The sequence below is a fragment of the Amblyomma mixtum genome, chromosome 9, assembly GCF_055824585.1.
Source record: "Amblyomma mixtum isolate Tamu chromosome 9, ASM5582458v1, whole genome shotgun sequence".
In the NCBI taxonomy this organism is placed as follows: Eukaryota; Metazoa; Arthropoda; class Arachnida; order Ixodida; family Ixodidae; genus Amblyomma; species Amblyomma mixtum.
This window is the reverse complement of record NC_143020.1, coordinates 37,948,545-37,974,568: the sequence shown is the minus strand read 5'-3', so window position 1 is coordinate 37,974,568 and position 26,024 is coordinate 37,948,545. Positions and strand designations below refer to the sequence as shown.

The 26,024-nt window shown below is 44.5% G+C and overlaps 2 protein-coding genes across 2 annotated transcripts; both read right to left on the bottom strand.

Moving 5' to 3' along the window:
- Positions 1 to 1,337: 1,337 nt before the first annotated feature.
- Positions 1,338 to 8,843, bottom strand: LOC149328776 (uncharacterized). The gene is made up of 5 exons (XM_089559084.1): positions 8,709 to 8,843; positions 7,244 to 7,401; positions 4,483 to 4,556; positions 2,832 to 2,915; positions 1,338 to 1,471 (listed from the first exon to the last, which is right to left on the bottom strand). The coding sequence occupies exons 1-5, from the start codon at positions 8,841 to 8,843 to the stop codon at positions 1,338 to 1,340; spliced, it is 585 nt and encodes a 194-aa protein (XP_089415210.1).
- A 1,565-nt stretch (positions 8,844 to 10,408) lies between these two features.
- LOC149328775 (uncharacterized) lies at positions 10,409 to 26,024 on the bottom strand. Its single transcript, XM_089561819.1, has 5 exons — positions 25,830 to 26,024; positions 20,152 to 20,309; positions 18,432 to 18,505; positions 15,596 to 15,679; positions 10,409 to 10,542 (listed from the first exon to the last, which is right to left on the bottom strand). Exons 1-5 carry the CDS (start codon positions 25,962 to 25,964, stop codon positions 10,409 to 10,411), a joined length of 585 nt encoding a protein of 194 aa, XP_089417945.1. The 5' UTR covers positions 25,965 to 26,024.

The following is a 26,024-nucleotide window of genomic DNA, read 5'->3' as shown; positions in this document are numbered from 1 at the left end:
CAATGTTTTGAAAAATGAAATGAAAGATTCGACAGACGTACCATTGTAAGTAGAGAGTACTTTGAAGGATATTGAAGGTCTGTGCTGAAAATGTGAACAAATAATTTCAAACAAAAATAAGTCCGGTTTCTTTTGGGGTATACCCCCTCGTATGTCATGACGTGCTTCATCTTTGTGAGCCTGTGAGTGTGCACGTGCTCTGTTCTTCTGTCTTTTTTATATTTGTTTACCTTGCCCAACCAGGCCTCGGGCAACTCTTAAGCTACGCTCGTAGCGCTTCGTCTGTTGCCATTTCCAGAGCTTCACTAGAAAAAGAAAAGTACTCCGTGTTTGCATTTTCTTAGTGATTATTTTTTTATACTCAGTGTTTGTTTTTGCCCACATTTTAAATTAAAGCATCGCCTAGATGTTTCGTCAAGAGAGGGCTAATGCCGCAAAGTATCGTAATTTTATTTGTTTACGCTGAATGCTGCCAGGATGCGGTTTCATCGCTCTCATTCTGATTCAAGACGCGATCAGAATTATCTCGAAACATCACAGCCAGGTGGACGCAATTCTGCTTTGTTCCAGACTGTTGCAGCTACCGTATGATAGCACGCCTTATTCCTAAAATTCGTTGTCAGTTTTATAGTGAGCATGGTCGACAGAGGCGGGCACCATGACGACCACCGAGTACGCTTAGTGGTATGCTGCCGCTGAGTTATTCAGTTCTTTGTGGGCGCAGGTATGCGTAATCAAGTTTTTTTCGCCACTCCATTCGCTGCCTTTCTGACTCCCGTCCCTAATACGTGACACGATTCTTACTCTGTGAAAAATAACATCAAAATAGCAAACGCATCACTGATACAAAATATACCTAAGGGAAATGTTTTTTGATCGAGTTGGTTATGAACGGAGCCGAATTAGCAGTGTCATTATTACAGATGTCAAATAATGTTGCAGAAATAAGAAAATACAAAGCACAATTTATACAAAAGGCAAGTCAGAAAAAGGTTAAAGTAGAAAAAGTTGAGAATGGGTGTGTACCGCGTTTTGAAGTTATACAAGCTCCCTTGCGGGAGGCGCTGCGCTGTCTCTGGTTATGCTTGTTAAAGAATGGTGAGTTCTAAGCTTTGGGTTACCTGTCATTACCCAGTGAAAGATAAAACAGGCTCAGAGCGAGGTAAGGTCACTTGAAAAATCATGTAGTTTATTAATGAGAATGTTCCACGTAAAGGATTGTTTTCAGAAAAAAAATTGGAACATGTACCAAAGGCTGAAAGCGACGACTACGATAAACGAGCTGTAAGCTCCAATCTGAGCAGATGCGCCTTCATGTCTGCGCTGTGATCTTCCGGCTAGAAATCGCATGTCTGAGGGTCGTACAACTGGTACTTGGGCGATGAGCCACAGTTCTCGTTGTAGATGAACTCGCAGCAGTCGTTTGGTTCTTGCAAAGTTCCTCTGAGGCGCCACAAAGAACATCCATGGCCTATTCATTTTGAGAAAAATTCAAAGAAAGCATAAGTATGGAATTGAAAGTAAACACAGCAGATTTTAGCTAGGTGATCGCAAATCTATTGGGCTTTTCGACCTGTGTAAGAATCTGCCATATCCGCATGCTAAATTTAAATTAGTGTTGGTTACCCGATTTGTGCCACCAACTGGCGCCGCTAAGCTCTCTGCCCATTGGAAATAAGGTGTTGCGGTGAACTCTCCCAGTGAAGCTCGGTGATTTAGGAATGGTGGTCATTTGGGGACCTGATCAAGTTTTCTCTGCCTGTTGTGGCCAAAAACATCCACTTGTGCACAAAAGTCTGTTAAATGATTTCATGAACGCCCTGGTTAACTCCCCCGTATTTGATAATCAGTTATTGACTGAACATGACACTTTCTCACGGAAATATAGGCTGCTGCCTTTGCATTCATCATTGTGCCGAAGTTGTTATCCGGGGAATCATGCGGTACGTGGCGGAGAATATAAGTGCTTTTGTCACATCGAGAATTCATTTGGATGGTTCAGCTAGGTACCAGTCAAAATAAAATCAGTTAAATACTAAAACTCGACGTGTTTTTCCAGTGCATTAGCTTCTTCGCACTACTTCTGACCCATATCCTTCCACAGAGCCTTGCCAGCAAAATCCTGAAGCGTTAGATGATTGTTTCAGCTTGTCAAAAAACAAATGAGAAAGAGGAGTGCTGGCGTATTTCTCCGCTGATTCAAATTTCTCGAATTCTGAGATATGTGTGGTCTCTATACTGGAGCTCACTGTTAAAAAAAAACATCATAACAGCGCCGTGCCACGTAACTTGCGATGATAATCAAAACTTCTGAATAATCCGTGGCCATCGTACTATGTACTCAAATATTAGCCTTATTGTTTCTTTTACATTTGCCCGTACACCTCGACTTCCTCACACGCTTACGCGGAAAATAACTCAATACAGTACCACCGTTTAAGAGTCGTCGTCGGTGTTTGCATCAAGCGGGTCAAAAAACAGAAGCATTGATGTGAAACCTTTGCGTAGAGTCGTGCTTTACTCTCAAAGCACTCGAATAGCTTGTGCGTAACAGCACTGTAAAATTTTCGAAATCGGGTATAAAAGCATTCAGACAGTGTTTTTTTAAAGGAGAACACTTTCCTTTGAATTCAAACCTGAAATATGCTCCTGTTTGTCCCTGGGCAGTATAAAGTACTGTAAACGAAGACAAAAACCATTACTTTTGGTTCAATACGAGATGAAATGGGTACATGCGCAGGTGATCAAAGCACGTGTATTGTTGGTAATTTCGGTAAGCGGTCGTCATTTTTAAACTGTATTGAGATTCGTTCAGGCTACTAAGCACTTACCGTCTGCGGCGTAGCGATGACGAAAAACAGAACAGCTTGAACAGTCCATGTAGATTGCGTAAAAATCTTCGAGGGAGGCATTTTCTTTTTAGAAAAAAAGTAATAAAAACAACCAATAACACTGCTGCACCTTTCTCGAAAGAAACCAGTCCTTCACCACCAAGCAATAATTTGAACCTACAGTTCCGCAGCCCCTCGCATATACCGCTCTCTAACCAAAAAAAAAAAAAAATCAGTAGCGTCCACTCTAACGCTAATTTCACTTTAAAGGGCTCCTTAGGTAATTTTTTTCTCACAAAGCGTGAATAATAAATCTAAGCTGGAGCCTCTCTATAAAAACTTAATATTAAAGATTTAGACCTGGTCCTAATACCGCACACTATCTTTTTGCGCAAATTTTAGATAACTAAATCAAATGAGAGATGACAATCATTTTCATTAGCTGCAATTGAGCAATCATTTGTCTGTATTTTAATATGCAACATTTGAAAAGTAATGTAAGTGCAGAATTAGATAAACTTCAACTTCACGCGGAAATGTTCCTCGAGGCTATTAGGAAGATTTTTTTGTGACTTAGGGCTGCGCTGCGTAGCTAGACTTCATGGCGTTTTTCTGCAGCGTATTAAGTACGCATGAACGTGTTTTAAATGTGCTCAGTACACAACATGTTACCAAAGTGCAAATACGACAGGATTCCTGTTTTCTACATTCTACATTGCACTGAGGTATGCTCTTATTGTTAAGAACGGCTCTCTAAGAATAGGACTAATAAAGAAGAAGCAGTTCTTTTTTTAAGGTTTCGGGGATTTCATAGAGACGGTAAGGAGTACCTACTCCTAAGACTAGGTTTGTGTGAGGCTGCTCATTAGAATATTGTAGTCATCATGCCCAGTTTTCGCATCCCGTGAGAACGAGAATAATGCGACATGCGGCTTTATTCTGTACGCGTACTCTTTCACATCGCAACATTCAGGTGACACTAAGGCAACTGATTATATGTCGCGGAATTGCTTCTCTAGAAAAGATTAGCAAAGCTAAAGCATATTTTTTACAGTTTGATGAGATTTAAGGAATAGAATCTATGAAGCTTGAAACTGAGGCTCTTCAAGAATTTGTTTTTGCGGTTGCATTGCAAACAATGACGATATATTCTATTCAAACCGCGCTGATGTTTACACTTTTGTTTTGCTGAGCCTACTACATTGGTCCTGACATCATGTTGTACAGAATGTCTGGCGTGAGGCGCGGTATGGAAGGCTTCGAAGTAAAACTTAGTTTGTTCACCTGCGATGGGCCTTGCTCACTTTGTTTCGACAAAGCGCCCATGCTTTGAAAATGCATTGCTATTTGTTCGGATGTCATTATTCCTTTTCCTGAACGTAGGCTTGTTTGGCATGCGGACACGAATGAAAAATTTCGCCACTTTGTTAGGCAATTACTCCATATTTTAAAATGTAAAAATGACTTCCTGTAGTTCCCGTTCAAGTTTCACTCATTGAACTCAATTATAGTCACAGCATTCATAAAAAATGACGGATAGCGTTTAAAATTTATTTAGTGGTTTGCATTTAAAATCGCTAATTTCGAACGCTTTGGTTACTTCACCTCGTAACACGAAAAAGTTCGTTAATTTACAAGGCGGCGTACTCACCGTCGTCGGGTGTGAACTTGTGTATGTTTTTTCCTTGGTAACAGGGTGAAGAGCTCAGCTTACAGCTCCCGGTCCTATCAAAAGAAGACAATGACACTTTGCAGTGTTTTGCTTTGTTCGCTTCCGTTTCACTTCTTTCGAAGCTGAGGTTGTTATTTACCCCTATTTTGTATATCCTGAGTTGCGGCAGCCTACGAACAGACAACGTTTTCGAGCGTTTTGTTAGGGGAAGATCCTGGCGTGACTTGTTACTTAACCATTCCGAAGGGCAGTCCGATTGAATGCAATTTACTTGTAGAAAGCTGGTTTTTATTTTGTTCACTGAAAAAGCTAAAATCATTGGCTTCTTTTGTTAATAGAGTTCTTATCGTATGAAGGCTCTGCTAACTGCATCCCAGCAAATGCTTTGAAGAAATTTTGCAGGTGAACGAAACGCTGTTATGATGTTTCGCTATATGCACATTGCGCGACTCTTTACGCATCTCCTAATTCTCCCTGTGGAAGCTAAGCACTTAATAATACTGCACCCAGGAAAACTTTTTTAGTCTTAGATTTAGCTGGAAGGTTGTGTGGGTATTTTTCACGTAGCAACGAATACAATTTCAGTTTGCTGCTACTGCGGAAGTCATGCTTTTCCTTCAGTCATTTGTGGACCGTCTAAGTTCTGAAATGAAGACTTCAAATCAAACAAATTATACAGTGACTACAATGTATGGCACGACGTCGAAAACAAATTTTTTCAGCAACTCCTGATCTTCACTTTATACCTTAATATCTTTCGTTAGAGGGTATTATATAAGAAGTTCGGTACGCGGAAATAAAAAAAAAACAGAGTAAGTACCGATAATTTTTAAGACAGTTAAAGAAATAAAATGTATTCATTGTGCAAGTACATGTGAAAATTGTTCAAGAAACACAGATTGGCAGGTGATAGCAGTGACAAGTCTGCGGCTCTGACGTAGTGAGCTGATGTGTAATCCTGATGGGGAATGGTTTGCTTTGTGAGATCAAGACTCACTGAAAAATAACGAAGGCGAATAAATGACTGTCACACAGCTCAAATTGAACGCGCACTGCTGATCTGGCAACAATGACGCTCGAGTACTGAAAATACCTGTATCATGAGATACCACTTGTTCATTTTTACTATAGTGTCGCTCTGTTCCCAAGCAGTAGGGGCTCAGAAAAGCTTTAGATAGTCCGGAATACACAGAACAAAAAATTACACAAAGCCGTTGCGTTCGACGTCCTAACATGGACTAAGGTCGGCACGTTTGATGAGTTAAGAATATATATTGCATTAATAGGGAGAAAATTTCTATGTAGCAGAACCGATATTAGAATAGGCAAAATGACAACAGGAAAGCAATAATCTGACCGTCAGCTCTGCAGTTTGAAATATTTGCTCTTATAATGCTCAGAACATGGAGTCCCCGAGTAGGTCGATCCCCTGGATTATATTTCGGAGAAAATGGGATAAAGTACTAAAATATTCCTGGCGAAGCAATATGTTAGAAAATATCTAGTGCCTGCCACCTGCCCTTAAATCTGGGAAGTTTAAAACGGGATGGATATAAAGGTAGTTTTAGGCTTAGAATGTGAACCAATATTTTTAGGCATCAGGCCCCCCTTCTTTATTGGAAAGTAAAAATTTTCTTCGATGCCAGAATAGCAGATATGGAATCAGAATCTCCTATGTACGCTCTAAAATCCTGACTAATCGTTCTATTCGCTCAGATGTGAGCGGCCGTGCTATTGTAGCGAGAGCTACACTACGCTGTCCAGTCGAGCATTTCGCAGTGAGCCTCGGAGGCCGATAGTGCGCATGCGCGAAACCAGATAGGAACAGCAGGTGGGCGGCGCATGACGTCAGAGTTCGCCGCTGCCGCCAAGCCGGCTCGACTGCGTCCGGTGGCGTCGCGCGTAAGCTCTCGCCATGTATATTCTGGCATAGCTGAGCTAATACACTGCCAATTATTTTTTGTCCGTAGTCGCCATATTGCCTGCCACGTACAGTAGCTGTCCTGTACGCAGCTTGAAACGACTAACGGCATTTGTAAAGAACAACTTCGAAGGCAGTCAGAGTTACTCAATTAAGCAGGGTTCCTATTATAGCCCTCTGATAACTCTCTATAACCATTAACGAAAGTTGCGAACCGGCCTTGGTTTACTGGTGCCAATAAAATTCCACCGGTGACGATGCAAAAGCGCACATAAGGTGCATCTAGCGTGGACTGAAGTACTTTGTCACTTTTGGCGGCGAGAAAAAGCTGCTTTCAGGTGAAAACAATGTAATGCCATTGTGCTAAAATTATTCATTTGGAAGCAACATCAGACTGTTTGTTTTTTGTTCTTTTTATCACGGCTGCGAAAATTCTAGAACTTTATTCTTCCAACTTTCGGAGAAAGTCTAGTCAAGAACTTTATTACTGTACCAGAACTAAAAAAGAAACTATGCATCGAGACGGCTTACCAAATAACAATGAAGTAAGACTGAGAGAATAAGGCCTCTGTACGAAGGCATAACGGTTCGAGCAGTGGCAACAAAACGGAGGCACAGGGAACAAATTTGTGGCACAGGTGGCGTTATTAAGCCAAAGACGAAGGTCGAACTTTCTTTAGTTGAAAATGAGCGCCTGTGTTGTCAGCATGCTGTTTTGCTTCGCACTGCTAGAACAGCCTGCAAGAGATTGTGATCTACTGCAAACAACTGGCATCCTGTGGAGTCGCGTTTTCATAGCCGAGAGCTTTCTGTGCTTACGTTGATCCGTTCTGTCCGAAAGTAAAAGCGACTGGAGTGGTGAAATTCTCGTAGGTTCCGTATCTGTGAAGTTTGAGACACTTCGATGAGCCACCGAAATCCGGATCGGCGTAGTAGTTCCTGTACATGCAGATCCATTCACCTAGATCTGGGAAGCACTGGAAACATGGAAAAGAAAGGAGTCGATGTGTGATGTAACAGGATTAATATGGACACATTTGGAGCTTTCGTTAACCGCAAGGCAAATCATTTCTAGCTTCGTACATGTTTATATCCATCATGCATTCCTGCCCATTAAACTAATGCAGTTCTCGCTTTGACTTGTTCATAAGTTTATAATCGTCCTTCCATCGGCTACATGCCTTAGCTACATTAGGCGTTTGAGCGGCTGCCCTCGAGACGTAGTGGTACCGTGTTCGGTTACCGATTTAGGAGAATTTTTCTTCTACTGCGATGCTCGCGGCAAAGCTGCAGATCTTTACCTTTCAGCCTTATTGCCATGATCAAGTGGGTCTCAATCAATACTTACTTGATGCTTTAGCTTTTGCATGGATAACTCGTCGAATTGTTTGTTTTAATCAACTAATGACGCATAAAGAGGCGGGCTAAGTTTGTCAAATTTAATTTAATATCGCTGTGTACTTGAGGTTAACTGTTATTGAATACAACTTCCAAATAACTGCCTGGTGCCGGATTGCGCAGAAGTGTAAGGTTCCCTTCACTCTACGGAGAACTATATTAGTGAATGTCTAACAAATAAAAGCCTTTGTGCTTGCGGGTCAAAAAAGTTATCGGTATCGCATCGCGTAATAACAGTCTTCTATGCTGCATTCCTTTTCCAGTTCTTCATAAATGAATGTGCGCTAGGAGCACGGCACCTGTGAATTTATATTTAAATGGGACGGATGCGACTCACCTTTCGGCAGGGAGACATGCACTTATATAAAAAGAAGCCCACTAGTTGACGTCCTTTATATAAAAAGTATCGATGCCTAGTCGCAAACGATGTGTTCTAGCGGCACTGCCATACTGTAGCGAAATGTTCACTCTAGTGCTTTCCTTCATCTCAGAACGCGCTAATGCGGCCCCAGCCTAAGTCCAATAGTTTCCCAGCTGGCTAATCTGACCTCTTATCTGAGCACGCACGCCTTTCAGAAGAATACTTCCCGACTATAATAAGGACATCATTGTCATAATGCTGATATTTTTACCGCGCCGGGGAGGCTCAGTGTATATGGCGCTGAGCTGCTGACCCCAAACCTGCGCGTTTCAATCCCGCCCGCGATCGTCGCATTTCGATGCAGGCCAATGCTAGGTGCCCACGTGCTGTGCGATGCAGTGCGCGTTAAGGAGCCTCAGGTGCTAGACACTTCCGGAGCCCTTCACTATGGTGTCCTTCATAGCCTGAGCCACTTCGATGAGTTAAACACCCGTAAATCATAAGCAGGAGAGCCAAATCACTCACCCTGCTGAGGTCTTGGTATTTTTGCAGGTCGCTGCGAACTTCCGGATAGTTAGACAAGTATGCGAGCGCTCCTAGGCTTTGCAAGACAAGAGCGGCAAGAGCTGTTAACAAAACCTCAGCTTTCCCATCAGTCATTGTTCGTTCGCGTGAAGAGCGCCGGCCGCTATGAACAATGAAGATTTAACTTTAAAAAGTCTCCCTGCAAGACCTTACCAATAGCCATTTTCCACCACGTAAATAACTTTTACGCAAGTGCTTCCAAAGTTATGGATATCAAAAACACGGGAAGAGGCTTGCAGTGAATGCACTGGCTAAATGGCCGTAAAAAAGTTGTAAACTCAAAAGTGTCGTTCTAGCCAAAACGTTTAATGACAAACTTTAAAGGGATTCGTCCTGCAAGCATATATCAGTACTCACCAGCTTTTAGATTGTTTTCCATGTGTAGGGAGGACGCTGAACTCAACCGCTCGCATGAAGCCCCGAGGAAATATTGATGCAGCTTTTGAAGTCTTCAAGCATCCTCTGTGACAAGGTACTAAAACATAGGGACAGCCTGTTCGTAAAAACAATGGCCATTTGCTGTATTTAATATTTCACACATCAGTTTGTTATTTAAGAAGTGGGAGTTACATTTGGTAAGCATTGTAGTAAATTTAGTACCCCATCGAAAATTGCGTGCTCGAGGTTGTGAGCATTGGTCAGTCCTACATAGTGACATTAGGCAGCACTTGTTTGTCGCTCCGGAAACGAAACAAAGTCTGTTCAGACGCACATTGCGCAAACCTAAGTCAAGAGGTCAGTATTACAACGTGTTGTGGACAAAGAGAAACCAGACAAACCAAACCAGACAAGAAAGACCAGATTTATTTCGAAAGATTGCAGGGAGGCGGAAACAATTCTAGTTGTTCCAAACTATCGTGGCTACATTGCGCGCCGCATCTAGAAAGTTTCTTGTCAGACTTATATTGAACAGTGCCGAAAGTGGCGGACATTCTGTTCGACCATTGCCCAGCATGCTTATTTTAACAACGCTGCCGATTCATTTGGTTGTTTGTGGGCGCAAGCTCTCGAGCGAAAAGTCCTTCGGAAGCACTTTTCGCTGCTTTTATGAGACATAACCACTCCGTCAAATTACTCTTACACCGTGGGAAGTACTTATGAAACAAGCAAAGATATTATTGATAGAAGTAAAAGACTTGAGGAATGGTGGTTTTTGTATGAGATGACATATGGTGCAGATTTAACAGTCTGATTTCTGCAGATGTCAGATAAATTTGCGGAAAGAAGAAAGTAGTCACGACAAATTACAGAAAAGCCAAGGCAGAACAGAGGTAATGTAGAAAAATTATTAAATAGATAAGTACTACGTTTTAAAGTTAGACAATTTTCCTGGCCGCAAGCGCTGTAGCGTAGGGTTTTTGTTACGCATGTTAAACAATGCTTACATCTATGGTTTGGATTACCTGGTAATCTTTCCTTTATTGGGGAAAAAATGACATAAAGCTACAATGTTTGAAATTCACAGAACGAGGTAAGTGAAGTTCAACTTGTCATTTATTAATAGCAATGCTGCGTGCAAGAAATTGTTTTCATAAATCTTAGAACATGCACCAAACGTTGAAAACATCGATTGCGCTATGTGAGCTGCAATCTCGAATCTCAGCAGATGTGCCGTCACTGTCTGTGCTGCAGTCTTCCGGCTAGAAATCGCATGAACGAGGATCGTACACCTGGTACTTGGGCGACGAGCCACAGTTTTCGTCATAAATGAACTCGCAGCAGTCGTTTGGTTCGTGCAAAGTTCCTCTGCGGCACCAGAGGGAGCATCCACGGCCTATTCAATTGAAGCGAAATTGAAAGAAAGGAAGCAGTAGTGAGTTATTTGAAGTAACACAGAAGATTTCAAAGAGGTGATCGCAAATCTGCTGGCCTTTTAGATCTTTGCAGAAATTTTCCACAAATCTAAAGTAGCGTCGTTTACCCGGCTTGTGCCACGAAATGGCTCCCCTGAGTATTGTGCCTTGTGTTCTTTATCGTCGTGATCGGCACGGACGGAGCGGCGGAGGAGTGCTTATCCCCTTCCGAAACACCCTATCATCATCACTCATCTGTCACGACACCAGACTAGAACTAACCTGGATATGCGCGCACAACTTAGGATTGAAAGAAATATTGGGCATTTGCTACAGACCACCAGACAGCGATCCATCCTTCTGTGACTCCCTTCATGACGAATTAACGGCAATTTAAAACACATATTTGAATTACAATGTCTTTTTATTCGGTGCTTTTAACTACTCACTTTTAAACTTGGCTTCCCTCTATGTATCTAGCTATTCACCCTCCAAAGATTCGAAACAATTCATTTGACTTAACACTGCACTACAATCTGCATCAAGCCATCACACACCCCACAAGAGGTGCTCACACTTTTGACCTGTCACTGATATCTTGCCCAGACAACATTCACAGTGTAACCCTGCTTCCGGGCCTCAGCGATCACATGTTTCGGCACATTTGCACGTCATTACACTTAAATAGGCGATAACCTACAAAAAAATTATTCAGCTACTATAAACGACGTAACTTTGATTTCATAAATAAGGAAATTTCATTCTTTTTCACCCACTTCTTAGGTTCTTATCTAACCAAAACAGTTCAAGAAAACTGGGAACGTTACAATTCAACAATGCTACGACTAAAAAATAAGTACATCCTAACCATTTTCGTCAAATCGGATTCAACAATATTTCGTTTAGCAAAAACTTGAACCACCTTCTTAGTAGAAAAAACGACTTTATCGTTCCGTCAAACTAAGCCAAAAACAAGAAGCATGGGAAAGATACCACGCCTGCGTGAGTAAATATTTAAATTATTTGACTGCTGCGAAAGATAAATTTTTCGCTGTTGACTTGCTATCCATTCCCAGAACAAATCCCACCAAATTCTGGCGTATCCTCTCCCCTAAACATAAATCTAATCGGTTCGGTCTTGTAGGACCTGACGGCAAACCAGCTGAAACTAATCAATGCGCAAAACTTTTAAATGACTACTTCTCATCTGTGTTTTCGCCTGTCAGCAATTCTACACCCACAGTTTTGCAAACCCATAGTCAAAAAGAAATGACGGAAATTCAAATTAGCCCTGAGGGAATCTCCAAATTAATCAGTTCACTCAAGCTCTGATCATCTGTAGGATGTGACCAAATAAACAGTAAACTACTTAAAAACACTCTATCGTTATCAAGCCAGATATTAAACCTAATATTTATCCAATCTTTAGACACCGGAAGCATTCCTGATGATTGGAAGGTAGCCCAAATTGTTCCAATTTCAAAACAGGTGATCGCGCATGTCCAGCTAACTATCGTCCAATATCCCTTACAAGCATATCTTCTAAGCTTCTAGAGGTCATATCATCAAGCTTGACGTCCCAACTTGATTCAATTAATTTCTTTTATCCTGATCAGCATGGCTTCAGGAAATTATTTTCCTGCGCAACACAGCTGGCCGAGTTCACCCAACACACACTAAAGGACATAGACGATAACCTCCGAATAGATGCAATCTTTTTAGACTTTTCGAAGAAATTTGATCTCGTATGTCATAATTATCTGCTTGCGTGACTTTCGTGCCTCGGAATGCCTACCAATCTAATATGCTGGCTCAAACGTTCTATAAAAGGATACTCGCAGTTCACATCCGCCAATAACACACAGTCACACTTAACAGATGTTACATCTGTTGTCCCTCAAGGAGCCGGCTTATCGCCATTACCCTTCATAATATACACCAATGACCTGCCCTCTAAGATTCAATGCAAATTGCGATTGTTTGCGGATGATTGTGCCATTTATAATGGAATAAGTAGCTTGACTGATAACCTCACTTCACAACAAGACATTGACATTGTTGCATCACGGTGTAAAAAATGGCAGATGCCTTTAAATCTTACTAAGTGCCAAATATTCTCCTTCACTCACAAACACACTTCGATGCATCACACAACATTTCATAAGTCGATTTAACCATTGCAAAATCTTATAAATATCTGGGTATACTCATCACATCAACACTTTCTTTGCTCACCGACATTAGACCCATTTGCTCTTACGCTTCACGCACACTTGGCTACCTGAGAAGAAATCTGAAATCTTCATCCTCTGAAATAAAACAGCTCGCGTACGAAAGAAACATTTGTACGGCCAAAATAAGAGTATGCATAATCCATCTGGCACCCATGCCAACTGTATCTCACCATCGAATCGGAATCGATCCAAAATCATGCAGCTCGGTTCATCACTTCATGTTACTCATGATAAGCCAGTGTCATCGCCCTCAAGCACTTCCTCCTTCTCTCAACGCTAGAATAACTCCGCGTCGTTCCCCGCCTATGCTTACGTCATACTTTTTATCGTAACACAAGATCACGGCACCGAATATTAACCGCCCCACTACGAACGTCCTCCCGGCTCAGTCACGGTATCCCGATAGCACCTATCAGTGCCTACACGTCTGCTTACAACAGCTCATTCTTTCCCATCGCTGCATGAACTCTGGAATTCACTGCCTAACGACATTGCTGCATCCACTGGTCACAAAACATTCCGCGAGAAAATAAAAATTCACCTCATATAGATTTTGATCGCTTCTGCGCACTTTGTGGGAATATCGTTTGATATATCTTTGACGAGTGGCCTATCACCTGCTGGGGAACCCTGACATGATTACAGCCTCTGTTATGTTTGTTTGTACGTTTTTTTATGCCTGTCCACATTACTTTCGCCGTTGTAAACCAATATGTGCCCCCCTTATGTAATGCCTTCGTGCCTTTAAGGAAACAATAATTGAAACGAAAGGACGTCTGTGATTTAGGATTGGTGAATATTTGGTGACCTGATCACGGTGTCTATAATGTTACGCCGAAAAGCATTCACTTGTCTACAAAAGTCTGGCACAGAACTTCACGGACGTCAGCATTGATACCCGTGTTTGATAACCAATCATTGATTGAAAATGATACTTATCTGGTGAAAATATATTTGACCTGCTTTTGCTGCTATCATTGCGGAGATTGGTATCCGTAAGATCAATCGGTACGCGGCGGAAAAACTTTCTTTTGTCACATCGAGTTTATTCCGATTACGATCATGATCATCAGCCTGACTACGCCCACTACAGGCCAAAGGTCTCTCCCGTGTATCTGCAATTAACCCTGTCCTTCGCCAATTGTGGCCACCCTATTCCCACGCACTTCTTAATCTCATCCGCCCACCTAACTTTCTGCCGCCCCCTGCTACGTTTGCTTTCTCTTGGAATCCACTCCGTTACCCTTAAGGACCAGCGTTTATCTTTCCTTTGCATTACAACTCCTGCTCGAGCCCATTTCTTCCTCTTGATTTCATCCAGGATGTCATTAACCTCTGTTTCTTTCCGCACCCAATCCGCCCGCATCCGATAACTTCATGCTAAACTTATCAATTTTCTTTCATAGCCCACTGCGCTGTCATTAGCTGAAGCTGAACGCACTTGTTAGCCTCCACGCTTCTGACCAATACAAGTAAAACACAGCTGTTGTGTACTTTTCTTCTCAGTGATATCGGTAAATTCCCATTGATGATTTGAGAGAACCTGCCATGAGTGCCTCACATAATTCATATTCTTCTAGTTACTTCCCTCTCATGATCCGGACCAGCGGTCACTACCTGCGCTAAGTATAGATTCTCTTACTACTTTCAGCACCTCGCTGCCTATAGCGAACTGCTGTTTTGTTGGTAGACAGTTGAACATTACTTTGTTTTACATCATGTTAATTTTTAGACTTCCCGTTCTGCTCTGCCTTCCTGTCTTACTCATTGGTCGTGCTTTGCGGTTCATGTCCTGACTGACTTAGCAAGGCAATGTCAACGGCGAATGACACATTAGTTAGGTGTTCTCCACTAACCCTTATCCCAACTGTTGCCAATCCAGGCCTCGGGTTTCCTGTGAAGCGAATACAGGCAGTGAATAGTCTTGGCGAGATAACAATGGTTTTGCCATTATCAGTAAAAATGTAATTAGTTTTCCAATACTTAAACAAGAGGTATTGTTTCAGTGAACTGCCATTTTCGCGCTAGTTCTGAGCCCGTTCCTAGCAAATCGTATTTCCAGAATATTTATGAAGCATTAGATCATTGTTTCAGCTTGGCTAATAACAAACCGTAAAGAAGAATGCCGTCGTATTTCTCCGCTAATTGTGATATTCCGAAAAACTCCAAGATCAGTGTGGTTGCTACTGTGCAGGTCGGTGTTACAAAAGAAATATCGTAAAAGCCCTATGTCCCCTAACTCGAGATCGTAAGCAAAATTGCCGAATAATTCGTGGACAGTGTACAATGAACACCAGCATAGGCCACTCTGTTTATTCTACATATCGCAATGCACCTCAACTTTCTGCCACGCTTCCGCCAACGAACAACTTAAAACCACGCCATCTATTAAGTGTCGTTGCTGCGGTTTTGCATTGATATAATGCAACATGCGCATCTGTATGAAAACTTTGCGTAGACTCCTGAGTTACACTCACAAGAGTACAGTTGCTTGTACCACAGCGTTCTACATAATTAGTGAGAGCACCTATATTATTTGCGCCTGCAGGCCGAACAATATTTCTGCTGTGTTTATTTAAATGGCAACACATTTCCTTGAACGCTGCCCTGAAATTTGCTCCACTTTGTCTCTGGCCAGTGTGAGGTAATTTCAACATGCAAAGAATTATTACTTTTGGCCCAATACCAGTTAAACGGGTTTATGCGCTGTTTATCAACGCAAGGCTATTGGTGGTAATTACAGCTGATGGCTGCCACTTCTAAACGTTACTAAATTTCGTACGGGCTCCTCAGCACTTACCGTTTTCAACATAGCGATGACGAATCACACAGCAGCTTGAACAGTCTACGTATATCATATAAAAATCTTCCAGAGGGGCATTTTCTGAATAAAAGAGGTGAAAAAACATGTAACACTCCCCACGCGTATCGAGAAAGAAGGCTTAAGCTTCACTTGAAAGCATTATTATGTATTTACAGTTCCGCAGCCCTTCGAATATATCGGTTTCTATGTAAAAAATTCCATCACGTCCCTGATATTGTTGGATACACTTTGGAGCCCTTTTCGCGTAATTTATTCTCACAAATCACTATGCACGAAAAATATAAACTTATGCTTTTCTAGAAAAAAAAATAATCTTAAACTTTGATAACCTTGTCCTAACATCACAGATAATCATTTTGTGTGCATTTTCAAAGCAAACTATTTGTATTTTAGCTGTGAGCTGCCTGTATTTTGTCACCCAGGATGTGAGACGCAATGTAACTGCAGGAATAAAGACAAGAAATGGTATAGTTCGCGCAGAAACGTTCGAGGAGACTGATGGGAATGTTATTCTGTCGTTCTGCTGGTCGAGGTTTGTGGTTGCACTTCATGAAATCTTTCAGCAGTGTGTTAAGCACGCATAAACGTATTTTAAAATATTCAGGACTCAGTATATGGCCAATGCCGAAAGACGACAGGGTTCCTGTTTTCTTCTTTAGTTTACGTAATCGGTCCTTAAGCTATCGCTTCCACAGCCCAAGGTTATATAGATAAAGTTGGGAAGTACGCTTCGATTCGTAATGAAGGTCTGCCTCCGGTTAAGGCTAATAAACATCAAGCAGGAAAAAAAATTCAGGGGGCACTTTGACTGTCTAAAGTGCGTAGAGGCGAAAGCGTTTTCCGCACCACTTTCAGTGCTTCTGTGGCACTGGTGGCGTCACATGTAATTGAGTACTAATTACTAAGTGATGACAAATCACTAATTAATGGTTAATTACTGATTAATGCCTGAATACTAATTAACTGCTAATTAAGCTTAAGCTTCGCCTTTAGGAGTGGAACGCGACAGCGTGTTGTAGCGCTGCCGGGGAGTCCACGGAACGCCACCACCCGTTCGGCGCGATGCCTTGCCGTTTCAACGCAACGGTTTTTGAGGAAAGGAAATAGCGCAGTAAATCTCTGTCATCTCGGTGGACACCTGAACCGCACCGCAGAGGAACGGAGGAAGTGGGACTGAAAGAAGATAGACGAAGATGGCCCGTAATAAAGAAAATAAAAATTGTATTTGAGGAAAGAAAATTACGCAGTAACTGTCTCACATATCTCGGTGGCCACCCGTCAAAATTCAGGCGGGGGGGGTGCACTTTTTTGACCTAAAGTGTGGTCACTGATGTGTGGTTAAGATGTTAAGCTTCGCCTCTAAGAGTGGAACGCGAGAGCGTCTTGCAACGCTGCCAGGGAGTCCATAGAACGCCATCGCCCATTCGGTTCTACGCCTCGCTCGTCGGTAAATTGGTTTTTGAGGAAAGGAAATGTATCGGTCTCTCATATCTCGGTGGACACCTAAACGTCGCCGGAAGGGAAAGGAGGAGGATGGCAGTGAGCGAAGACACCGTATTCACTAGACGTGCCTTTGTTCATTCCGAACCATCGAGCTGGCATGGCGGAGTGGATAGCATGCTCGTCTCGCACTCCGAAGACCGGGGTTCGATTCCCGAGCTCGGCCAATTTCTTACTAGGTTTTATTTATTTATATGGCCTGACTAGAGAAGTTAATTAGGCTAATTGGGTAATTAAGCAATTAACTAAGCTCAGTCCCACTTGGAGCATCACTATATGGTCCCTTCAATTGGTTGCATGGTTACTAGCCAAAGTACAATTGGCCCCGTTTGAAATTGGCGCACTATGACGTCACGACCGTTTCGACCAACTGAAAAGCGTGACATTCTCTGTCGACAACTGCTGCTTACAACGATGAGACATTAAAGGCTTTCGCCTTAATATCTTTCCAGCTTCAGATATTTCATGTAGAAGGTGAGGAGCACCTCTGCTACACCCTACCGTTACTGTAAGGCTGATCATTAGAAGATTAATGTCATCATGATCAGCTTTCTCAGAACATGCGAACAGGAAAATGCCACATCAGGCCTTAATCTCCACACAAATTCACGTCACTACCCTCAGGTGACCCAAAAAGTAGTTCACTCTATGGCACCTGACCGCTCCTTAAGCAAACAGTCGTAAAAGAACGCTGTATCTTCTTTTTTATATTTAAATGACTGACTTTTAATATGCTTGAAGGAGAAGCTTGCTAAGATTTCATTTCAGCGATAGCACTGAAAACGGTGACACAAGAGGCTAATAAAACCGCGGAGGTATTTATGCTTCTCCTCATGGTTTTGTGATGTGCGTACAGCATTCGTGATGACATGATCGCGGACGAGGCTTTAGGCTTGTGCTGCCACGCCGTGTGGACGACCTCCAAGTGAAACTGCGCGCTGCATCAGCTGTAGGACCGGCACCGGTTTTCTATTTTTCGTAGAAGCGCTCATGTGTTGCAACTGCGTCTTTTTCTGTTAGGAAGTCATTATGCTTTTTCCTGCGAGTAGTTTTGGCGTGCAGAGATGAACGAACACTTTCGCCGCTTAAATAGCTGATTACGCCGTCATTTAAAATGCTCTAAATAAAGACTTCCCAAAGTTACTATTCAGTTTTCGCATACTGAAGCCGCCTTTGTGCAGTTTTTAACAGTGACGGGATACCTTTCATAATTGATTCACCGGTTTCCTTTTAAGAAGGCGCCAACAACGTCGTTTTGGTTGGTCCAGCAGCTAACATCAAAATTTGTGGAGACACAGCGTTGAGTACTCACCGTCGTAAGGAGTGAACTTTTCTATGTTCTTCCCAGAGTAACAGGATGAAGAAGTCAGCTCAAGCATTCCGTTCCTGGGACAAGAAGGAATGGCGCGAAATCAAGAGAAAATTTTTTAAAACAACTCTATTACGACAAGTGTGCGGTGCGGACGTAAAGACATGAAATGAAATCCTGATGCGCAATCATTTCCTTTGTGAGATTACGGTGTTTAGCAAAGTAACCATGCCAAATAAATGAGCGTCGCATAGTTCAAATCATACGCACACTGCATATGCGGTCACCAAGATGCTTTAATAATCAAACTAGCTGCCGTCTCTATGGTGCGGCGACCCTGTAAGATGAATGATGAGATTTCAATTTTTCATTTTTATTATACTCTCTTTCCCTCTGGGCTCAAGCAGAAGGGGCTCACGTGACAAGCGAAGGAAGTGTGGGACGTACAAGAAACATTATCACACAAAGCCGCTGCTTTTTACCTGCACAGGAAAAATAAATTCTTCATTAGTGATGAGTCAAAAACATGCGTTACATTGCTTGTCATAAAACTTGGATGCAGAAGTGCCTGATAAACACAAAATGCAAAAAAAAAACAAATTATTAGCCTGGTGCTTTGCTCTTCAGTTTAAAATATGAGCTTTCATAATGCTTAGAAGTTGAATGATATCGCTCCACAAATAAACAATAATAAATTGGTCCTAGCACGATAACATATGAAAATGATATCCAGTGAATGACGTCAGCGTTTTGGTGTGTGGCGTTTAAAACAGGAAGCTAATTTTCGACATAGCACGATGCGAAAAAAAAATTTAGGGGCAGAACTTGCGTTTCGATTGGACAGGATGTTTTTTTTTTTTTGGGCTGCCACAAAGCAGAACTTAATATTGATATGTCCTATGTAGACTCTAAAAACCTGACTAAACGTTCTATTTCCTGATAACCAAGCGGTCCAGTTATTAGCGGGAGTCGCTTGTTCCGTGCAAAACAGAGTACCCTGAACGCCCGTTGAAATAGCTACTCGCGGCATTTCGAAACAGCGCCGACTTCAAATGTATAATCTTATTCAATTGAACACGGTTCATTTTCTTACACACCTGGTGCCTTTCTACAACAATAAATGAAAGTTAAGATCTAGCCTCGCTTTACTGATACGATTACTGCAACCGGCAAAGGTGCAAAAACGCATATGTGATGTATTTAGCGGTGCACTGAAGTAGTTTCACTTCGGGCGTTGAAACACACGCTGCTTTAGTTAGAAAACAGTCTGATTGTATCGCGATAAATAATTGATTGGGAACAAACATCAGACTGTTTATTTAGCTTTTTCATCACACCTGCCGATCATATTAATTTATTATTGTCATATTACGAGACAATCTATTCAGGAACTCGATCCCTGTACCAGAACTGAAAAACTGTGCATCCAGACGACTTAACAAATAAAAAGACAGTAAGACTAAGAGAATAATGCCGCTGTAAGAATGCTTAAGTTTTCCAGCAGTGACAACAAAACGGAGACACAGGGAACAATACGTGGCACATGTGGTGCTATTCCGCTATTGTCGAATGCCGATCTTGCTTTAGTTGAAAATAAGTGCGTGTGTTGTTGTGTTGTTTTGCGTGGCTTAAACCGCACAGCCTCCAAGAGATTGTACTGTGCAGTATACAACTGGCATCCTGTGGAGGAGTGTTTCGGTGCCCGAAATATTCTTGAGCTTACGTTGATCCATTCTGTCCGAAAGTAAAAGCGACTGGAGTGGTGAAATTCTCGTAAGTGCCGTATCTTTGAAACTTGAGACACTTGGATGAGCCACCGAAATTCCTGTCAGCGTAGTAGTTCCTGTGCATGCAGATCCATTCACCTAAATCTGGGTAGCACTGGAAAGAAGGAAAAGAACGGAGCTGATGCCTGATATAACAGTTAGAATATACGCGCACTTTGCGCTTCAATTTACCGTAAGGCGAGGAATTTCTAACTTGGTGCAAGTTCCTCGCTTACGTGCAATCATGCCCATTAATCTATTGCAGTTCTCGCTTCGAATTGTTCATCAGTTTAAACGCGCCCTTCCATCTGCTACATGTCGTGGTAGGCTTAGTTCTTTGATTTACTGACCTCGAGACGTGCTGATATCATGGTCGGTCACCTATCTGGACAATTTTTTCTTCTACTGCGAAGCCCGTGGGAAAACTAGCTGGGACCATCAACCTTTTTATGCGTGCTAAAGAACTTTATTTCTCTCTCTCAGCAGAGCTTTCTTTTGTATCATTTAGCTGCTTTCATATGCGTCTCGATAAGTAATTACTTGTGACCATACCCTTTGCCTAGGTGAATTGTAGTCTTTTTTGCTTTAATAAACGATTTCCCCATAAATAGGGTTGCTACTTTTTTGAGCTTTTATGTAACGTTACTGTGAGCTTGGTGTTAAACTCTTAATGAGTTTACACTTGCTTTACACTACACTAAACTTGGTGGAGGTGCTGTCTCCTCTCACCCTCGTGATACGCCACGACGCCGAGGCTTCCAGGCTCTACCACGGTGCTCGACACCCCGGCCCAACCTGCCCAGCCTGTTGGCCCTGCTGTCATCTGTCCGGTGCCGTCCGTCAGCGCGACCCTACAATCTTCAGCGGCACGGATGACACTGATGTAGATGATTGGTTGGCCTCCTATGAACGCGTGAGTGCACATAATAAGTGGGACGACAGCGTCAAGCTCACTAATGTTAGATTTTATCTAAGCAACGTTGCCAATCTGTGGTTCCGCAACCACGAGGCGGACATCTCGAGCTGGGCGCATCTTAAAACCAGCCTCACAGTTGTATTTGGCCGTCCCGTGGTACTTAAGCTTCGTGCCGAGCAATGCTTGCGCAGCCGGGCACAACAAAGCGGTGAAAACGTTACCAGTTACATAGAAGATGTCGCTGGCCGCGTGGCTCGTTTGTGCCGCAGTCGCGACCATCGTCCGTACATTTATAGGCGTGAGCCGATCTACGATCTTCCGCCATCCTCCTCCCCTGTGTCACATGAGCCGCCTCTGGATCCCTTTTCTCCTAGTTACCGTCTCCGCTCCCACCGTTCACCATCATCTGGCCGACGTTCCCGTTCTCCGAGGCTCCGCCGCCCACCCGCCGTGCAAGCGGAAAACTCCGGTTTTCCGGAGGCAAGAACAGCGCCATCAGCGACTCGCTAAAGACCTGTTTCCGTGCCCGCCAACATTATCACCGTGTTCGTTGATGGAGTCGCCGCCGAAGCACTTGTTGACGCTGGCGCAGCCGTTTCCGTTGTTAGTCACATCCTCTGTTGCACACTAAAAAAGTGACGACGCCTCTTCCTGCCGTTTCTCTCCGCCCCGCCAGCGCGCAGGACATTCGACAATTAGCCGCCTGCACCGCCCGCCTGCTTATCGAGAACGCCCCCTACAAAATGGAGTTCATCGTCCTCATCCGCTCATCTCACGACGTCATCCTTGCTTGGGACTTCCTTTCCACACATCACGCTGTTATTACCTACCCCGTGCTCAGCTTGAGTTATCGCCCTTGAGTGACGCTCCCTTGGACGTAGCCGGAGCAGCTACCTCTACTGTGATCGTCTCAGAGGACACTGACGTTCCGCCTTTTTCTTCAGTGCTCGTGCCCCTTTCTTGTTCTGCTCTCTCCGACGCAAGTCTCACATATATGCCCTCTTTACGATGCGCTGGCCAGAAATCTGTTTTGCTGGCTCATGGCGTGCTGACAGTTATTCGTGGCTCAGGCAATATTGAAATCTCCAACATGCTCTCCTGCCCTACCACTCTGCTCCGTGGCCAATCACTTGGTAGTGTTGCCGTGCTCGATCCCGCCTCAGAATACCCCCTGGTAGATAGCTCAGCCGGCCTTCCCGTCAGCGCCATTACGCCTGTTCCCATCGCCAATCCTTCTGCTCTCAATGTTTTTTCACAGTTTAGTCGACGCCGCCCCGACGCCTACCCAACGGGCCCAACTTGTAGCCGTCCTGCACCGTTTTGCAGCTTCGTTTGACTACCAGCAAACTTCACTGGGCCGCGCAACGACCCTTACCCACTGTATTGATACTGGCACACATTCCCCTTTGCGCCAACGTCCGTACCGCGTGTCAGCCGCTGAGCGCCGCATCATTGACGAACAGGTGACCGACACACACAAGCGCCATGTGATACAGCCGTCACAAAGCCCCTGGGCATCGCCGGTAGTCCTTTTTAAGAAAAAAGACGGTTCCATCCGGTTCTGCGTTGACTACCGTCGTGTGAACAAGATCACACGCAAGAACATTTACCCTCTCCCTCGTATCGACAACGCCCTCGACTGCCTGCAGGGTGCTGAGTACTTCTCTTCCTTGGACTTGCGCTCTCGTTACTGCCGGTTGCCGATGGCAGAGGCCGATCGCCCAAAAACTGCATTCATCACACCCGACGGGCTCTATGAATTTAATGTCATGCCCTTCGACCTCTGCAATGCCTCCGCCCCATTCGAGCGCATGGTGGACAACCTACTCCCCGGACATAAATGGCACATATGCTCTTGTTACCTAGATGACGTTGTTATCTTTTCACCGAATTTTTCGTCTCAGCACCCGCGCCTTGAGACTGTTCTTCGCTGCGGCCGACGCTGGCCTCCAACTCAATTTAAAAAATTTCCGCTTCGGAGTTCGGCAGCTCACCATTCTCGGACATGTCGTGTCCAAGGATCCTGGACCCGGCAAAAATGCGAGCTGTAGCAGAATTTCCGAAACCCAACTCAGTAAAAGACCTTCGCCGCTTCGTCGGCCTCTGCTCCTACTTCCGCCGCTTTGTTCGCAACTTCGCCGCTATCATCGACCCTCTGACGAAGCTCCTTTCCGGCCACGACCTTTCGGCCTGGTCGCCAGCCTGTGATGAAGCCTTTACAGCACTCCGTCGCCTACTGACCACTCCGCCTATTCTGCGTCGTTTCGACCCTCGTTCTCCTACGGAACTTCACACCGATGCCAGCAGCGTCGGCCTCGGAGCAGTCCTCGGGCAGCGCAAACCTAGCTTTGACGAATACGTAGTCGCTTACGCCAGCCGCACAATAACAAAAGCTGAAGCCAACTACTCTGTCACCGAGAAGGAGTGTTTAGCCATTCTGCGGGCGGTCGCCAAATTCCGCCTTTACTTGTACGGGCGCCCTTTTGACGTTGTCACCGATCACCACGCCCTCTGCTGGTTGTACTCTTTGAAAGATCCCTCTGGTCGACTGGCGCGCTGGGCTCTGCGACTTCAAGAGTACGACATCCGCGTGGTCTATCGTTCCGGCCGTAAACATGCCGTTGCTGATGCCCTCTCACGTTCCCCTCTGCCGTCTGAGGCAGTGCCTTCTATATCCGCCCTGCCTTATTTGACGCTTGATTCCGCTGATATGGATTCCGAGCAACACAGAGACCGGTGGATCACTTGCCTGTTGGATTTCTTACCTGGCCAATCATCTCGACCTCCTTTCCGTGCTCTGCATCATCGGTCCCACCATTTTGCCACCAGAGACGAGGTTCTTTACTGCCGGAACTATCTTCCGGATGGTCGCAAGTGGCTGCTTGTCATTGCGACCCATCTGCACTCCTTCATTTGCTCTTCCTACCACGATTATCCCTAGTGTGCCCATTACGGCTTCTTGAAGTCCTTCATCCGCCTACGACATCGGTACATACGGGCCGGGATGTACCGTTATGTGCGCAAGTTCGTTCAGTCCTGCACCGCATGCCCGCGCCAAAAAAACTGATCTCGCCGACCCGCCGCTCCTTCGCAACCGCTGCCTTGCCCAGCGCAGCCCTTCGAGCGTGCTGGCATTTATGTCTACGGCCCACTTCCCAGCCCATCAGCCGGCAACCGCTGGATTATCGTCTTACCCGCTACACCGAAAGGTCGCCTTTACCATCTGGTCTGGTACAGCCCACGACATTGCATCCTCCATTGCATCATTCTTCGCCATGGTGCTCCTAAAGAGTTGCTGAGTGATAGAGGTCCGGCCTTTCTATCTGAAGTTGTAGAAGCTCTCCTTCAGGAATGCAACATCGTTCACCGCACCACCTCCGCCTACCATCCGCTGACAAATGGCCTGGTTGAGCGTTTTAACCGCACTCTTGGCGATATGCTGGCCACGTATGTAGCTTCCGATCACTGCAACTGGGACCGCGTTTTACCTTTCGTCACCTATGCTTATAACTCCGCTGCTTAGCCACCACCGGATTCTCTCCACACTTTCTCCTCAACGGCCGTGAGCCTTATTGCAGAATGGACACCATTCTCCCTTACCGCCCTGATTCTGCTGGGTTTACGACTGTTTCTCAAGCCGCCACTTATGCCGAAGAATGCCGCCAGCTTGCCCGGTCTTTCACTTCACACGCCCAACAGCAGCAGAAAGGCACCCGTGATCCCCGTGCTTTTCTTCCCACTTATCTTCCTGACTCTTTGGTCTGGCTCTGGGCTCCTTCCTCAAGTCCCGGCCTTTCCTTCAAACTTCTCAGCAAGTACCAGGGCCCCTACCGCGTTCTTAAGCAGACATCCCTGTCAATTACCTCATCGAACCCCTTAGACAGTCTACTGATCATCGTCGCCGAAGCCGTGAAATTGTCCACACCGACCACCCCAAACCATACTACAACCCCGCCGTCGCCACATCACCCTAGGCCGCCAGGATGGCGTCTTTTCCCCCGGGGGCAGTTGTTACACAGGCTTTCGGTTCCCGAACCCTCGGCGGCTGGCTTAAGGAAGAAGACGAAGACAACGGCGCCGATGCTCGTGCGTGTGCGCTGATCGCTGCCGCTGGGACCGAACCGACACTGTACCGTTAGTCGTTAGCGACGCAGCGCCTTCGAAGACGTCCTACACTACTATTCCTCCAAAATACTTGCCTGGGGCTAGATTAGGCAGAAGTTTAAGCTGCCTTGATTTTGTGGTCAACTACGTAACTGAATGCCTTACAGGCAAATGGCTTCGTCGTAACGGTCTAAAAAGTGATTGATAACGCATCGCCGAATTAACAACCTTCCAACCTATAGTCACTCGTCGCTTCTTTACAAATAAAAGTGCGCTTGGATTACGGCACCCGTAAATTTATATTTACGTGGGATGCTTCCGACTCGTATCTCAGCAGGAGACATTTATGGATATAATAAAAGGAACATATGGAACATCTTCCGTAAGATGTACAGTTCGAATGCCAGGGCGGAAAACATTGGTTGATGTAAATTACCATAATCTTGACAAGTCATGACACCTATGCTTCCTTTCATCTCAGAAACTGCTAATTGAGCACAAGCCTGAGTGTAATAGCTGCTGTTGCTGACCTCTTAAGCTCGGATGCCATTAAGCTTCATCCTGATAAAATCATCCCGCCTAAAAGAAACGCAGTAGAGGAAATGACAGACTCACCTTGCTGACTTCTTGGTATTTTTGTAGGTCACTCCGAACTTCGGGATAGTTAAATGTGTATGCCAGGGCTCCAAGCCGCTCCACGACAAGAGCGCAAAGGGCCGCAAGCAAGATGTTAGCTTTGCCGCCGGCCATTTTTTGGTGGCTTGAAGGGCGCCAGGCACTACGAACATCGGTGATTTCTATTCAACAAGT

Excerpts from the sequence above, each read along its gene's own strand:
- LOC149328776 (XM_089559084.1), bottom strand. The coding sequence starts at position 8,843 with ATGACTGATGGGAAAGCTGAGGTTTTGTTAACAGCTCTTGCCGCTCTT. Across the intron at positions 4,557-7,243 it reads TTCGGACAGAACGGATCAAC|GACCGGGAGCTGTAAGCTGA; the intron begins GTAAGCACAGAA and ends TTCTTTTGATAG. Across the intron at positions 2,916-4,482 it reads CAAGTTCACACCCGACGACG|AAAATGCCTCCCTCGAAGAT; the intron begins GTGAGTACGCCG and ends TTTTCTAAAAAG.
- LOC149328775 (XM_089561819.1), bottom strand. The coding sequence starts at position 25,964 with ATGGCCGGCGGCAAAGCTAACATCTTGCTTGCGGCCCTTTGCGCTCTT. Across the intron at positions 15,680-18,431 it reads AAAGTTCACTCCTTACGACG|AAAATGCCCCTCTGGAAGAT; the intron begins GTGAGTACTCAA and ends TCTTTTATTCAG. Across the intron at positions 10,543-15,595 it reads TCATCGCTATGTTGAAAACG|GCCGTGGATGCTCCCTCTGG; the intron begins GTAAGTGCTGAG and ends TCAATTGAATAG.